Genomic DNA, 17253 nt, shown 5'->3' on the forward strand with positions numbered 1-17253 from the left:
ATTTCACTTACCAAGAGAAATGTTTGACATACAACAATTGTGATTTAAATAGTGTTTGAGACATTAGCGAAAAAGCCTTCCATAGAATCAAAAATATCCATTAGTAAGATAATGACCTTGGAAAGAAATAGTGTAATTGAAAAAAACAGCTCTGCTATTATCTAAGGAAAAGGTATTCTAAACAAGAAACATTATGTAAATGTAAGGAAAAATAACATAATAAAAAATGTGAGTGTGATTATACATCAGACAAACTATTATGAGGTCTTTTGTGGGTATTTTCTTGAGGGGTCTTTAAGAAACAAAAACATGAAATTTTCATGTTAACCTTTTTATAATGCTAAAAATATTTGATGATAAATATAATGTTTTGGTGATGCAGTCCAATTAGACTTTGACCAGTAATCATAATGTTGACCTATGTATTGTCAATTTAACAAGTCTATAAAGGAGAGTTTCACAATATTTTGGGATTTTTTCCCCTTTTTATTGAATTTATTGGGGTGACACATGTTAGCAAAACTATACAGGCTTCAGGTGCACAATTCTACAACACATCACTGTATTGTGTATTTACCACCCCAAGTCAAAGTCTCAGTCCATCACTATTTATCCCCCGTATACCTTCCTCCTCCTCCACCCCTCCCACAATCACCACATTGTTGTTTGTGTCCTGGAGTTTTTTCACAATATTTTGAAAATTGAGGCTGGTAAACTAAGAATTAGATTGAAGCTATTGTCATGTTTTCAAAAACTCACAGTAAAGATGTATAATTACGCACCATACTTGATCCCTGAGCAAATGCCTAGCCTTTGGGTTGGTGTTTTCTGTTTCTTTTTTGAGCAGGCCTTCTTTAATGATTAATGCTATTTGAATTTCATTATCTAAATAATTTCCTGAATGTATGGAAAACTATTTATGTATGTTTGAGGATAAATGGGTAACATTTGTCATGAAGATGATCAAGCAGGATTCCATTACATTTAATATGGGCTCACATTTTGTGATTTGTCTAATGCAAAATATGCCTGCAAAACAAACCTAGTTGATTATCATGAACACAAAGTGCTATCTCTTTGTATCATGTTTTTGTTTCATAAATGAGTACTAAGATTATAGTGTGGATTGACCTGGCCATGCTATTTTATAGAAAACTGAAGGAGTTTGTACCCGATATGCTCACCTTTATAAATGCTCCTATTCATATCTACTTCTCCCTACTACCAGAAGATAAGATGTTCCTTTTTCTGTTTGGGGCTAATCCTTACATATATATAGAAAGAAAATAAAAAGTTAAAAAGTTCATTGTAGAAAATACAAAAAGAAAAAAGAACTTCCATGATTTAAAATCAATAACTATTAACATTTTGAGAGGTTTTTTCCCTATGTGTGGATATATATTATGAAATGGGACCATACTATTTTATAACTAAATAGCACTAAGGATATTTTTTCTAAGTAGTAAGAATATTTTTCTGTCATTTTTTCTAGAAGCTTTTAATGGGTTTATAGAATTTAATTGTATGTATGTACCATTGTTTATTTGTTCATATTCCTATAATTTGACATTAAATTTTTATAATGTAAACAACCATGTGATGAACATTGTGGTGTATATCATGGGTCGTATCCTTAAGATTAATTTCTAGATGTAAAATTATTAGACCAACGGACATGCACACTTCTGAAACATTTCTAAATTGCCTCCAGAAAGACTTTATCAATATATATTCTCTCCAGCAAGGTCATTACTGGAATTATCTCCCCATTCATTAATACAGAGCATTAAAATTAAACAAAAAGTCTTTGTCATTTTACATGTAAAAGGCATCTCATGTTTTATTTTCTATTTCTTTTATTATTAATGAAGTAGAAAAAATTTTTAATGTATGTGGCCATCTATATTTATTCTTTTGTGAATTACATATTGATGTGCTTTGCTTTTTCTTACCAATTTGTAGGAGTTGTTTATATAAATTTCCCAGATGCCTTCTGTATTATTAGTTTCATTGGCTTTTCTGGAGGGAAGTTAACACTTGTTACCAGTCAATAGCCTGGATCAGTTTTCTTTTATGATTTTCTCTTTTCCGATGTAGCAGAAAAAAAGAAAAGGTGTGTCTAAGGCAATTGAATAGAACATTGAATTAATCTAGTACTTTAAGTCATTGTGTCTTACCCCCGAATATAATCTACAGATGAAGTTGCACATGTGAACAGAAAGCTATTTGTCAGTAGGTATGATTTATATAGAGAAGCCTTCTGATATGACATTATGAATTCAGTGACAAAGAATGTTTTGTAAATTAGTGATTTTGTGCCATGCACTGGCCATCCTTATGTTCTCCATCAGACTCACAGTGAATCAGATTTTCACATTTAACTGTAGCAACTGAGATGTTATACAACTCGCTCTGCTAGAAGTGGCAAATCAGGATATGAGTGTGAATTTCAGGGCCATAGTTGCTTGCTTGTTAACTTACTCATTCACTTGTCTGACAGCTTACTATTCATTCAACAAATCCTTGAGTAGCTTCAAGGTACCTAAGCATTCTGGTGGTGATGGGAATTAAGTATATAAAGCATACAGTCCTGCAATCCCAAAATATAGCAGTCACATGGCTAGTAAATAGTACCTGATAAGTAATAAATCATAACGTTTATTTAGCCTTTTATTTCTTCCTTTCATATCCCAAAGGGTTTTTCTAAAGATGTTGCAGTGAAAGGATTGCCTTTGGATAAAATAGAAGAGAACAATAGACAGAAAGGTAAAAGGATACATTTGATTTTTTAAAATTGTGGTCGAATATACATATCATAAAATTTACCATTTTTACCATTTTTAAGCAAACGGTTCTGTGGCATTAAGTACATTCACATTGTTGTGTACCTGTCACCATCAACCATCTCCAGAACTTTTTCATCTTCCTCAGCTGAACCTGTGTATTACCCACTAACCCAGCTCTCCATTCCCCCTTCTCTCTAACCCCTGGAAGCTGCCATTCTACTTGCCGTCTCTGTGAATTGCACTAGACCTCAGATAAACAGAATCATACTTGACCTTTTGTGATTGATTTATTTTAATTAGCATGTCTTCATGGTTCATCCATGTTGGAACATGTGTCAGAATTTCCTTTTAAGCATAGAATTTTATATTTTTTATATATTCATTGACTTTTAGACATTCATTAAACAACCTAATAGTTTTTTCTTATTATAATTAAAATTTTTTCCTTCTAAATTAAGCTATTAATTGAATCTCAAAAATTCCAGAAAAGGGTTTGCAATGGTAAAGTTAATTTTATTACTACCAACCTATTGTATAGTTTTGGTACTAGAAACCTGTTTATAAATTCTGAATTCAAATTTTGGATAGTCTTTGATAAGATAGTAAATTAAAGTGGTGCTTTGAAAAATTTATTTAGTGATGCTTTTTTTAAGAAGTTGACTTTATTCTAAACAGTTTTCTCTTTAGAGCTTGAGCAAATATTCCCAATTTGGCCCCAGGTGTTTTTTGTTTGTTTTGGTAACATTTTTTCTCTAGGGCCTCAGGTTATGACTATTGATATTTAGTCATTTGTGTCTTGCCTTTTTAAAATTGTGAAATCCTGTTGCTGAATTCTTAAATATTCTTTAAATATTCTTTCAGTTTAAAAAGGTGGTTTAGTAGTTTATTAAAATTTAACAAATTTTCAGGAATCTGAGGTATATTTTTGTTTTTATTTTGCAGCAAATGACATCTTTATTTCCCAGTACACCATGGGACAGAAAGATGCACTCAGAGCAATTTTAAAACAAAAGTAAGTTGCACTTACAGAAAATAGGTGGGCCACTCCTTGTTTTTATGTGGTTCTCTAAAATCAGTTTCACTTTATACTTTGGATATAGGAAAAACTTTTTCAATGTGTGAAATATATATTGTATGTCAGTATGTTTAAAGCATTTTTCATGGTACTTGGCACATATATTCAATAGCTGTTAACAGTCATTATAGAAGAGGTACTGTTCAAAGTACTTTATGTGAATTAACTCATTTTTTTCTCACAAAATCCAATGAAATACATTCTATTACTATCCCAATTTTACAGAATTTCGATTTTATAGATGAGGAAACTGAGGCACAGAGAAAGTGATTTTTCTCTATGTCATTTAGCAAGTAGACATTAGGCTGGGATTCAAACGCAGTCAGGCTTTAGAGCCTGTGTCTTAATCACATGGCTATACCACTTATAGCAGAGGTTCAAGTAGTTCCAAATACATAATGGTTATTATTTACCATCAGAGGATATTTAGACTCATCCCAGGTTGCTTAGAACTTAGTTGGGGAGAGAACATACACATATATGGAGGAATGAGTGATTAGAGCTCATAGGAAACAACATTGCATTCACTATATTATTAAAGTGTCCTGTATAGACATTTAAATGATAGCATGGCTGTCAAGTCTCAATTGTGTGATATAGGCAGTAAATGCAAAAGGAGTTAATGAAAGGAGAGATCAAGAAGAAGTATTATAAGGACAAGCTTATTTTAAAAAGTAAGGCTGATGTTGGAGAAGGAGAAGGTTATAATAAGTGGGTGGAAACAGGTTGAGAGAACAGCGCGCGAGAGCGTGGGAGTGGTGTGGTACAGTGAGTGAGGAGCGACTCCAGCGAGTTGTTTTGTGAAGTGATAGGAGTGTATAGAGGAAGCTCGGGCAGGGCCAGAGCATGGAGTATGTGGAAGACCAGCCAGAAGAAATTAGCCTATTTAGTTGCTATAAGGAACAATTTTAGATTTTTGAATGTTGGAGAAATATGTGTGGGAAGTTTTTAAGCAAGTCAAAACTGGAAGAATGAAAATAGTTGGCAAGAGGTGATGAAATGTTTTACTGGAGAGGAAGAAGTAATAAGGGAGAAGTGTTGTTCTGAGAGAGAAGGCTAGTGTCCTGGGAAGATCTCTGGGAATCAGATCCTAACGGCTGCTTACTAGTTATGTGACTTGGATAAACTATAAGTTCCTCTGTGGACCTCAGTTTCTTCATTGGTAACATTAGGAAATTAGGGTAGATGGCCTATTGGGTTCTCCCACCTTTTGTGATTCTATGACACTATTCCTGCAATTGTGATGAAATAATTGACACAACTTGATGACTCATGTGGGTATGAGAAGGTTAAGCGGAGGATGGAGAAGTCAAAATATTCTCAAAATTTTGAGACAGAGGAAAATGATGCTCTTAGTAGAAATGAGGAAATATCAAAGAGGAGTAAGTTGGAGAGCTGCCCTATGTCTTCTTTAAAAATCAAGGGGGGAAATCCAGCAGCTGGGGATGGAGCTCATTCTCACCGATTTAACTTTTTTTTTTTTTACTAGGGAGTCTTTGGTTTTGTCAGTGGTTTATGTCATTGTCATCTTTAGGCCAAATATAGAGTGTAATACGTTTATTTATTTTTTTAAACCAGGAAAAACCACTTTCAGCGGATCACCACTTAGGTATTTCTTGAAATGGTTCAAGATAGCTTACTGAATATATTTTTATTCCTTTTTTATTTACAGAGCTCAGAGCATGCCTGTTTTTAAGGAAGTAAAGGTACAGCTTTTAGAGGATACAGGTACAGAAAAGGACACTGTTGCTCAGGAGCCTAGAACTTCACCCCGTGGCATTGACTCAGCTACAACTGTGGCTGCAGCAACTGCTGCCGCCATTGCAACAGCAGCTCCACTGATAAAAGTATATTTTTCTCCCCAGATATTCATTCATTCATAACTACTTTGTAAAATGGGAAAGTATTTATTAGAAACTGATTCTATAAATGGTTGTTTTCAACTGTAGGTTATGGACATTCTAGTTGCTCTCAATTTGAAAGAATTTTCTTGTTTGTGGTGATGTATTACCTCCCAGGAGTAGTGAGACCCCTTCATTACTGTGAAAATGCTAGAGATCCCGGATTTTTCATCTTGGGAGCCCCTCAGTCCTGGGCAATCTGGGACACTCGGCCATCCTTATTTTTAGAGCTGGAAGGGACTTTAGAAATCATCTCTGCCACAGCTCGTAAATGGGAAAACTGAGAAACAGGTCAGAGTAGCACAAGGTCCCAGAGCTAATAGGTGGCAGAGCCGAGACTAGAACTCCAGGCTGCTGACCTCACTCAGCCTGAGGTGAAGGAAGTACCAATAGCTATTTTGTTTTGGTATTTCCTTCCTTTTAATTTCCAATTAAGTATTTTATTTCTGGCATTATAAAAATTGTGTGGCAGATTTGGTATTTTTTTATGAAAAGATCTACTTAAAGATAATATTTGTGCCTTTTGTTTCTATGATTATAAAAGTAAAGGCATCAAATCATCAGAGATTTCAAGGGTAAAAATCTGGTTTGATCATTTCTCAATACCAATTGCTTTAAATAACATTTTCAGTAATGGAGCATATTATTTTAATATCTTTTGATATTTTTATTGCCATAGGTGCAGAGTGATTTGGAAGCAAAGGTCAATTCTGTTACAGAATTACTCAATAAGTTACAGGAGACTGATAAACAATTACAACGTGTTACAGAGCAGCAAGCAAGCATTCAGAATAAACATGAGAAACTACATTGTCATGATCATGAAAAGCAAATGAATGTGTTCATGGAGCAGCACATTAGGCATCTTGAGAAACTACAACAACAACAAATAAACAAATAGATATCTGTCACAAAGCCAGCACCCATCCCATGGTCCTTTATCCCTCGGATTTCTAGGCTAATGTTCATTGATTCATTGATTAGCTCATTAGATTGTAAGAGTTTTAGTTCTTCAATAATGATTGCTTGTTTATCATTCTTCCCTTCTATGTGGAGAACTCTGCACGTTCTAGTTCAAATGTCACTAGTTTTGTACGACCTCCTTATAGTTGGCTTCTCCTTTTGTGGTATTTCTGTTCATACCATTTTTAAAATGCTCATATCACAGTGCAATTATTTCTTACGTCAGTGTTTGTTAGTCTGGGAGTGTGCATCAGAATCACTTGGAGAGCTTTATAAAAATAGACATGCTCTACCTCCCAAGATTCTGGGATAGCAGGTATGAGAAATCAAAAGCTCTCTAATCTGATGCACACACTTGGATGAGAACCATCCAGAATACATATTGCTTCTGCAATTAATTAAAGGTTTGAACATTGTTCAGTGTCTTGATTCAAAAGACACTAAATGATTCTCTCTCTCTCTCTCTCTCTCTCTGAAATCAATAAAATATTTCTTAAAAAGTAAAATAAAAATAAAAAGTTATCCTCACAAGAAGCTGATAGTATAGTTTCTTATTTATTGTGGAATTTCCAGGTCTTGGGATAATATCCAGCATTCAGGTACACAACATACTTTTTTTTTTTTTAAATAAGTAACCAGCATTATCAATGCATTGATTTTATTTTACTTTTTCTCTAATTAAAGTGCAGCTTTAAAACTTAAAAACCTGTTTGTCTGCCATTCATCCATCCTTTCATTCATAAACATGTAATTTATTGATTTTCTGGTTTTGGAAGAATGGAATTTTTGCTCATTCAGTTTTATTCATAAAGCTTATAATTACAGAGAAAGTTGAGGTTTCAGTGACATACTAGGTATATTAGTAGTTCCGTAAATGCTTAATGAAATGAAATTTATTGAGTCTCTCCCATGTAGAGAGATCTCTACACATTGATAAGAATTCTGTAAACCTATGAATAATTTTAGGTTTTTCTTTACTTGGCATAAAACCTCTTTCGAAATCAGTTTTATTAGGTAAGATATTTATACATTTTAGATATTTTAATAAATAATGCTGAAAACAGTTACCACTATACTTTCCACTTATATATAAGTACATTTATTATTGCTGCTACTAAATATGGCTACCTTTTAAATGCTTACTAGTAATGGTCTTAATCCTTTACTTCAAACAAAATTATCCAGAATACAAAAGATGAGATGTTTTGCTTTTAAATTACCTGTTTGAAAAAATAAATAAATAAATAAATTACCTGTTTGAAGTAGAGGTCCCCTTTCTTCTGGTCATCTCCTAGCCCAGTGGTTCTCAACCTTCTGGCCCTTTAAATACAGTTCCTCATGTTGTGACCCAACCATAAAATTATTTTCGTTGCTACTTCATAACTAATGTTGCTACTGTTATGAATCGTAATGTAAATATCTGATATGCAGGATGGTCTTAGGCGACCCCTGTGAAAGGGTCATTCGACCGCCAAAGGGGTTGAGAACCACTGTGACCTAGCCTATTTTAGTGTCCCCTGAGCCATCTCTAAATTAAAGGGAAGAAACTGAGGTTTGGCATAGTTAAATGAAGATTTCCAGGTCACACTGCAGAGCCAGGCTGAATCCAGGCCTTTGTGATACTATATTCTTCCAGTGGTAGCGCTGCTGCAGTGGATCCTTTATGTAAGGTATTTATTTGTTATTAAGTCTGAGGAATGGTTTTAAGTCCTCTAACAAATTTGAATGCATTTTGTCACCTAACTCTTTCAAATGATATTTGAAATCAATAACATATTTTTCTTCTAGACTCATTTCATTAGTGCTGCGCTCCAGACTAATAGTGTTCAGCCTGTTGCTGTGCCTCCTAGAGCAGTGGAACACTGTTCTGTAAAACTAGACCATTCTAATCCTGGTAGCGGTGACCTAGCTTCACAGAACACGTTTGGTTGCAAACAAGGTAAAACAAATGTAATTCTCTATGAATTAATAATGTCAGCTCTAAATTTTCTTTGTGGTATATTATTGGGTTGTAGAAGATTAAGCCTTTATTTTATAAAATTACTAGTAGTTCTTTTTGTAGGTCGTGTAATTTTTAGGTCATTTGGAAACTTGATCATGTCCTACTTTTTTGTTTTCATTAATAACCTTCATAAATTGTCAGAAGCACTTATAAATGTAGAAAAATTTTACTTATTTAGTATCAAACATGCTTATAATCAATTCTCTAGGTCTCTAACAAACTGAGCATTTACTATTTTTTTTTTATTCTGTTGGGAGAAACCACCTGAGTAAAATTATAAACTATTTCTAAGTATTTTCAAAGAGTTAGTAATGCAAGTCTGTCTATCTTAATAGAACTTTGAAAATCTCTGTTTATGATAATAGAGGAATATATAGCTTATTGGTATTATACCTTTGGAATTTAAAATAAATGAATAAGTGTGTTCCAAATTATTGATATTTGAATAATGAATTAATGAAAAATAAGGGCTGTTCCTTTAATGATATACTTCCTGGTTCATAGGTCAATATTCAGTCACTGAGCCACACCATTTGGGCCCATGTGTTTTTCTATAAAAGTAGACATTTGTTTCATCCTCAATTCTGGAAAATTAGTTGCTCATAATTTTGTTTTTTTTCAGACTTGAGTTTTAAAGGAAGATGATGTTTGTTTTATTGATTGTGTACCGAATTGGGTTTTTTGTGTATTTTAGTGACACTAAAAAAATTTTTAAAAAATGAGTAAATTAAAAATTCAAATTAAACTACATTTTTCTATGTTTTTTCTTGGGCATATGTCATTTTTATGTCCTTGTAGTTGTAGCAAAAAATAATTTTATACTACTACTTTACTAGCATACCAAAAGTATTTCCTATGTTTACATAATTATTTCCATAATGTTAATTTTTAATGATTGAAGGATAGTCTGTTGGGTGTTTAGTACTGCCTATACTTAATACCAGATGGTCTTACCAGTTTTTATTGCCATGAGCAGTGTCTGGCTATGCCATTTTCATCACAGCACTGAATATTATATTGATTTTTTTCTTATTTATTAGCTGTATGTATAAAATATTTATAGTCTGTTGATTTCTTTTGATTTCTAGTGAGGCTGAAGTTATTTCTGTATAGTTGTTAATAATTAGTATATCCTTTATAATTTTGGGTTTATTTTTAAAATATGGGGAAGAGTAACACTCTACAATGTCAAGTTTTTAAAAAATAAGTTAAATTTATTTTCTTTTAAGCACTTTCAAGAGAGGTTGTAGATATGGGTTTTGATAAACAGAAATCTCCTTTGGAGACACCAGCACCTCGAAAGTTTGCTCCTATACCTGTTTCAAAAGATGATAAAATATCAAAGAGGGAAAATCCTGCAGAAGAAAAAGAAAATATGGAGATATCAGGTCATGCAGGTAATAAAGCAATTATTAGCACCCACTCCTTCTGTTACACTGATGTCATATTAAGAACAGATTCCACGCAATACTTATAGTTTTCTAATGAGCTAAAGTAACTAAAGTGAGTTGTCTATTTTTAATATTTTTCTTTAAATTATAAAGGCCAAATCAAGTTACTTTAGATTCTTTGTAGAAGGAGTTGGAGATATACACTTATGATTATATTTTGATTGTCTTCTATAGGTTATTTAATCTTTCATGAACAAATTTTGCTTTTAATAAATAAAAAATAATGTTCTGCTGATCATTTTAGAGCACGTTTTCTTATATTATTTTTAGGTGTGAGTTTCAATAATAAAACTCAGAGAAATTTAACTTACGTTACTGTGTTCAGTTGAAAAAAGTGTTCGTGTATTAACTTTTATAAATGACCTGAAATAATTTAGACCCTTAAATATAGTAGTATTCCTTTAGGAAAAGTAAATGAACATGTTAAGTATAAACTTTTATTCTTTTTTTAATTTAAGTCCTGTCTTCAACACATTTAAGGAGTTTTAAGGAATTTTAAAAAATAATCTTTATAAAACCAACTTCACCAAGATGAGGTTGTTATGTAGTCTCATTAAAGATGAAGCTAAAGAGAAGATTCAGGTAATAGTTGGTATGAAGAAAAACTTCTCTTTCAAATTCCTTTTTTCTGTAATGTAAATAAAGTTGGGCCTGAACTTTCACCTGTATTGTTTTAAAATTTAGTTTTATTTGATGAGTGTATTTATAGCCTACATTATAGAGTGAATTGAGTTGATCACCATCATAAGAAGCTAATTTAGTATAAATATATGTGAAATCCTATATAATAAAGAGCTAATATGCAAATGGTCATCATGCCATCACGCCGTCATGCCATAAAGGCTCAGACACTCAACACTGGGGAAAGAGGAGTGGGGCCAGCCAGGCACAAATGAGCTTGTGCAAGAGGAATGGGGACCAGCCAGGCTGCGGCCCGGGAGAGGAACAAGCCGCCTGCCCTGCGGTCCTGGACACCGAAGCCGGCCCGGGTTCTGGGTGCCTGCGGCTGGCCAGAGGGAGGGAAGCCTGGGTCCCAGGTACCTGTGACCGGCCAGAGGAGGGAATCCTGAGTCCTGGGTGCAGGGTGAGGCAGAAGCAGGTAGGGGTGATCAGGCCATGAGGGGAGCAGTTAGGGGTGATCAGGCAGGCAGGCAGAGGTGGTTAGGGGCGATCAGGCAGACAGAGGTTGTTAGGGGCGATCAGGCAGGCAGGTGAGAAGTTAGAAGCCAGGGTCCTGGATTGCGAGAGGCAGTTGGACATCCCCCGAGGGGTCCCGGATTGAAGAGGATGCAGGCCAAGCTGAGGGACCCCCTCCCCATGCATGAATTTTGTGTACCGGGCCTCTAGTATCATATAAAAGAGGAATGAAGTAGTACTTGAAAAATGATACTGTATTTCTCTTATTGTAGAAACTTTAAGACTATTGGAACAAATTTTGAATAATCAAGATTCTTTGACAAGAATAAATGAATCTTCAGACAAAACCTCACTAACTGGGACAAAAATAGGATGGAATCCTGAAAGGAAAGACAGGTAAAAGCTAGATTGAAAAGAGTGTTAACATTTCTAAAGTTTCTTAACTAATTTTAATAAATATTTTATATTGCTTTCACAAATTATCTTAGACTTACTTGCTATTTTCTGCTGCTAATGTATATTCCTCCTTTTCTGTAACATAGTTATGAAATGAGTATATTTAATTTTTTAAAAATGCAGGTTATTAATTTCTAATGAATGCACATTATTCAATTCTGATGAAATGCTATCTGAGAATAGCCTCAAAAATAATCTGATGCAGGATAGAGGAAGCTGGGTTGTTCTTGATGCTCTTTCCTAGACTGTAAAGTCTTTATTCTTTGTCATATGCAGCAAATCTCTATTTTGTTAGCTAAAGTCTGCTAATGACTGGAAAGAGATTTCCTTAACTACTTTGAATGATTAAATCTCCCTGTTTGCCAAGTGGTGTGTGTGTGTGTGTGTGTGTGTGTGTTTGGGCACGCCTTCAGTACTCTGGCAGTTTGTAAGTCTTGGTTAGCCTTAACTTCCTGCTTGCACAGAGCCGCAATTCAGCCAGATTGAGAGATTAGTCCCTTCGCAGGTCTTTCTTGGGCATGCACACATAGGCCTGTACGTGCAGATGACCTTCTAGATCCGCAATAATGTGTTGGAACTTTTCAAAACTACATAATGGACATCTCATTCCTCAGATTTTTAGTTTATTGGCAACCCTCTTGTTCACCCCAACTGATATGGCCATCTCAGGCAGCTAAGATATTAGACAGTTGCCACTATTTTTGAAGAATGACCTGGGGGTAGGGTTTCTTACTGAGCTGGCTCTGAGGCAAATCAAATAAAGAGAAACCCTGTGAATGGGACTTGCTCAGGAGCTCTAAACCTGTTCCTCCCTACGTGTTATCCCAGTCTGTTCTCTTTGCAATTTTTTTTCAGAAGCCCTCACTGATTTCTGCTTCCTGCTGTGTGGCTAGGATGGAGCCACATGGCCCACTCTAGCTTTCTTTAGTGGTTGTGATGCTGTTGGTTTTCAGGGCTACCACAGAGTTGGGGAAAGGGTTTGAGGGAATGGGGCATGTTAAAAATGCCACAAAAATGCCTTTAGCATATAGCTTCTATTGGAGAGGAAGGAAGGGGGAGGGAAAACTATGGGTGGGCCCTTGTTTATCCAGTTCACAAAGTCTGCCATGCCTACCTAGAGCCAACCCTTTTCTCGTTTTGATTTAGCTTACTTCACCAGATACAGTTTTTATTGGCCACTGTATTCCCTACCACTACTGTGGACATCTCAGCTCTATTTCACTTAACATACACATTAGTACCTCTAAATAGAAAGAAACCTTAATTGCCAAGTATTCTTTTAAAACTCTGAAATTTGACAAATTGAGCCCTTAGAATATATTGGTATAGTATATGGCCCCAACTATAATAAGAGCTCTTGTTTGGAATAAAATAATATGAAATATGAGTTTTACATGGTGACATTCTGTTTTTGACCATTTTTGCAACTGTTCTCTTTGCTCTTATGTAGAAGAGGATTTTTAGAGGCTCTTACTCCACCATTCTAAGAGTGTTTCTGCATGTTAGCTTCTTCAAAGAAAAACCTTTCCTGCTCTTTTTCTATTATGCCTAAAACAGTCTGGTCTGAGTAATTTTGTCTCTTGTGATATTTTGTATTATGTATGTTTAATCATATGATTGATTAACTTCATTGTCCAGTTTTAATAGAACACCATTTAGAATTCATATAACTAAGAATGTATGTCATCAGATATTTTCTGAATTTGATAATTTAGGAAACTTTATTTTTAAATCTTTTACAGCATTGCTACTCTATTCTCTCAAAGATTTCCTTCCTTTGAAGAACTAGGAACGGCTAAGGTGACTGTGCAGAAGTCTGATAATGTTCTTCATGATCTTGGCCAAAAAAGGAAAGAAACAAATGGCTTACTCCAGGTAAAGTGGCAACAGGATACTAAAATTGATAATTAGCAAAGATAAAAATTATGAGGAAATAGAAAAGTTATCAAGGCAGAAAGCAAGAGTAAATATGAAGACAAAGCACTGAAAAAAGACGTGTTATCCCAGTCTGTTCTCTTTGCAATTTTTTTTCAGAAGCCCTCACTGATTTCTGCTTCCTGCTGTGTGGCTAGGATGGAGCCACATGGCCCACTCTAGCTTTATAGCTTCTATTGGAGAGGAAGGAAGGGGGAGGGAAAACTATGGGTGGGCCCTTGTTTATCCAGTTCACAAAGTCTGCCATGCCTACCTAGAGCCAACCCTTTTCTCGTTTTGATTTAGCTTACTTCACCAGATACAGTTTTTATTGGCCACTGTATTGCCTACCACTACTGTGAACATCTCAGCTCTATTTCACTTAACATACACAGTAGTACCTCTAAATAGAGAGAAACCTTAATTGCCAAGTATTCTTTTAAAACTCTGAAATTTGACAAATTGAGCCCTTAGAATATATTGGTATAGTATATGGCCCCAACTATAATAAGAGCTCTTGTTTGGAATAAAATAATATGAAATATGAGTTTTACATGGTGACATTTTTCCTCTTTTTTCTTTTAAGCCAAAAGAATCTCTGCTTATGTCGAGGCTTGCTGATTTTCCACAGAATTCCATTAAGCTTCAAACGACCAGTACGAGGTCCATATTGAAAGAAGCTGAGAAGATTTTGAGAGGAGTACAGAACAATAAAAAAGTACTTGAAGAAAACCTGGAAGCTATTATTCGTGCAAAGGATGGGACTGCCATGTATTCGTTTATCAGTGCTCTATCTAGCAACAGGTAAGACAGGATGTTGTTATCCTAAGGTTATTTATGAAACCACAGTTTACAGCCGTTCTTAATTTTTTTTCTAAGCACTTTATTTTGTGTAATGTGTTTTAATTGTTAGAAAAGGTTCTTTATTTCCTTTGATGATATGGGCTTATGATGGAGTTGAATTTAGATCTACAAATGTTACTATTACTTTTACAAATGTGACTGTTCCCTTTACTTTTGTTTCTCTTAGTACATATCTTCTGAGATTTACATATACTTTACAAATATACTTCTGTTTGATGAAAACTAATAACATTGTTTCTTTCTTTACGGATGAAGGATATTGGGCTACACAGTGGATTCAAAACTATGTAAGAGATCTGATCCATGTTCTATTCTCAGGACATTAAATGCTAATAAAGAGAAAATTCTTTATTCTCTTTTGTAGAGAGATGTCAGAGAAGATTCGGATCAAAAAGACAGTGGATGAGTGGATTAAAACTATTTCTGCAGAAATTCAGGTAGATTTTGGAAAAAAAATAGAATTAATTCCCAGGAGATAATACTGTTTCCAATTTATAAGTATATACTTATTCTCAAAATATTCCTTCTGTATAACTCCACTTACAATTCTTAATTTCACTCTATCACTATATTTATTTAATAATAAGTTTCATTTTACTGAAGTGCTTTATCTCATAAATTATATTAGGGTTCTTTTCTGGCAAATTGTTGGATAATAACTAGAATATGAGTATATGAAAGAAAATCTAGCAAAAGTGTTTAGAAAAGAAAGAAGTATACTTAAAAAAATGTTTCAAGACAGCAGATTTAGAAGCATTGGGCCACCAAAGTAAAAATACCAGTTATTTAAAGGGGAAATACTCTACAAGATTTCTCAGGTTACTGAATTTACAGAAGTCAGTTCCAGATGGAAAAATTTCCCCTTTCTCACATCCGGAGGGTGTCTTCAGACATTAGCATTGCAAAAATTTAAGAGTTGTTTTTGGTATTTTTTATTTTTTTAAATTAAATTTATTGGGCTGCCATTGGTTAATAAAATTATATAGGTTTCAAATGTACAATTCTGTAATATATCATTTGTATATTGCATCGTGTGTTCACTACCTGAACTCAAGTCTAGAGAGTTATTTTTATATAGGGGGTCAGTAATTTAAAGAAAAGTCTTAAAATTTTATATATTTGAGGAAGTAGAACTAGACAGAGTAGCCCTGTTATTTTTATCTTGGGGTGCAAAGTGTTTTATTTCTAACTGTAAGGTGTGTGTATATGTTTATTCACAGTGGCAGCAAGATGAAGTGCTAGTTCGGTTTCCACAGCAATAAATACTGAAATATATTTTTGCACTTTGTTGTTTATGATTATATATTTCTAATGTGGTTGTGAAGAATTTATACTAGCTATTATCTGATGTACCAGAAAAAAGCTGAACTAAGAGTGTGCAATTATCAATATATGTCACTATTACTGTGGATTCCATACAAAATGTTTGTTGAAACCTTCAAGCAACTTTAACTTATAAATATTTATTTCAGAGTTTTATTACAAAGTTGTTTACTTTTGAAACTTATTTTCTAATTTAATTTTTGAACAATTTCTACAGTCATATAGTTCAAACATCAAAAAGCTCTATAATGAAAAGTTACCCTCCTACCTCTGTATCTCATCTGATATTTTTCATTCACCCTGCTCCATAAGACACCAATCTTCTTAGTGTTTTGTTCATTCTTCCCGAGAATTTTTATTCATATGTAAGCCAATATTATTTGTCTATAAAGCATTAAAATCTGCTAAACTATATTTTTATAGCAGAAAAATACAGATTTTAATGCTTTTGAAAGCATTAGTACTTGGATAGATTTTAAGTAATTTTAATTTTGATTATGTTAAGGATGAACTGGCAAAAAAGGATGAACAGAAGAGATTTGATCAGAAGAATCAACGGACCAAAAAAGCTCAGAATATGAGTAAAGATACTAAATCCAATAAGCTAGACAAAACAGTAAATAATTCTGTAATTCCAAGAAAACATGGTCAAAACCAAAAAGAGGAGCATTTTAAAAATCCACCTATGAGGAGCATGCCTGCTTCAAGCTTGCAGAAAGAGAGGAAAGAAGTAAGATCCTACTCTGGTTATGTGGCATCAATGTTGCATTAAAACTATTTCCTTTAAGATATAATTTATGAAAATGTTTTTAAAATATGAAGGACTATACAAGTGTAAACTAATTTTAAACTATTGATATTTAGAGTTTTGGATATCCACAATGTGGAAATCACTGCATAAAATACATAATTCCTTCCTGAGATCTCACACTTAGAATCACAGTTTTTTAGATCATCTAGTCAAAAAATTAGGAATTTATGGTACTAAAAATTGTATTTCATCATTGTGTGTGTGTATATGTATGGCGTTTGTTTTTTCAGTTTAACAAATGTATGTTTAGTGCAGCGGTTCTCAACCTGTGGGTCGCGACCCCTTTCACAGGGGTCAACTAAGACCATCGGAAAACGCATATATAATTACATATTGTTTTTGTGATTAATCACTATGCTTTAATTATGTTCAATTTGTGACAATGAAATTGGGGGTCACCACAACATGAGGAACTGTATTAAAGGGTCGCGGCATTAGGAAGGTTGAGAACCACTGGTTTAGTGCCTAGTGATTGATGAGGTATAGTACTAGGTATTGTGGATGGAATGTTTTGGCTGCTCTACCGAGGCTCTTTCTTTTTTAAAAAATATATTTTATTGAGTTTTTTAC

At 34.0% G+C, this 17253-nt stretch overlaps 1 protein-coding gene across 1 annotated transcript in view; it reads left to right on the forward strand.

Moving 5' to 3' along the window:
• Positions 1–17253, forward strand: part of KIAA0586 (KIAA0586 ortholog) — a 91317-nt gene that overhangs the window by 2297 nt on the left and 71767 nt on the right. Inside the window, 11 exon segments of the mRNA XM_014533270.1 lie at positions 2697–2766; positions 3729–3798; positions 5534–5708; positions 6442–6669; positions 8514–8664; positions 9957–10124; positions 11588–11711; positions 13538–13646; positions 14272–14489; positions 14914–14986; positions 16378–16602. Coding sequence (XP_014388756.1) covers positions 2697–2766; positions 3729–3798; positions 5534–5708; positions 6442–6669; positions 8514–8664; positions 9957–10124; positions 11588–11711; positions 13538–13646; positions 14272–14489; positions 14914–14986; positions 16378–16602 — 1611 coding nt within the window.

The sequence above is a fragment of the Myotis brandtii genome, unplaced genomic scaffold, assembly GCF_000412655.1.
Source record: "Myotis brandtii unplaced genomic scaffold, ASM41265v1 scaffold1218, whole genome shotgun sequence".
Classification (NCBI taxonomy): domain Eukaryota; kingdom Metazoa; phylum Chordata; class Mammalia; order Chiroptera; family Vespertilionidae; genus Myotis; species Myotis brandtii.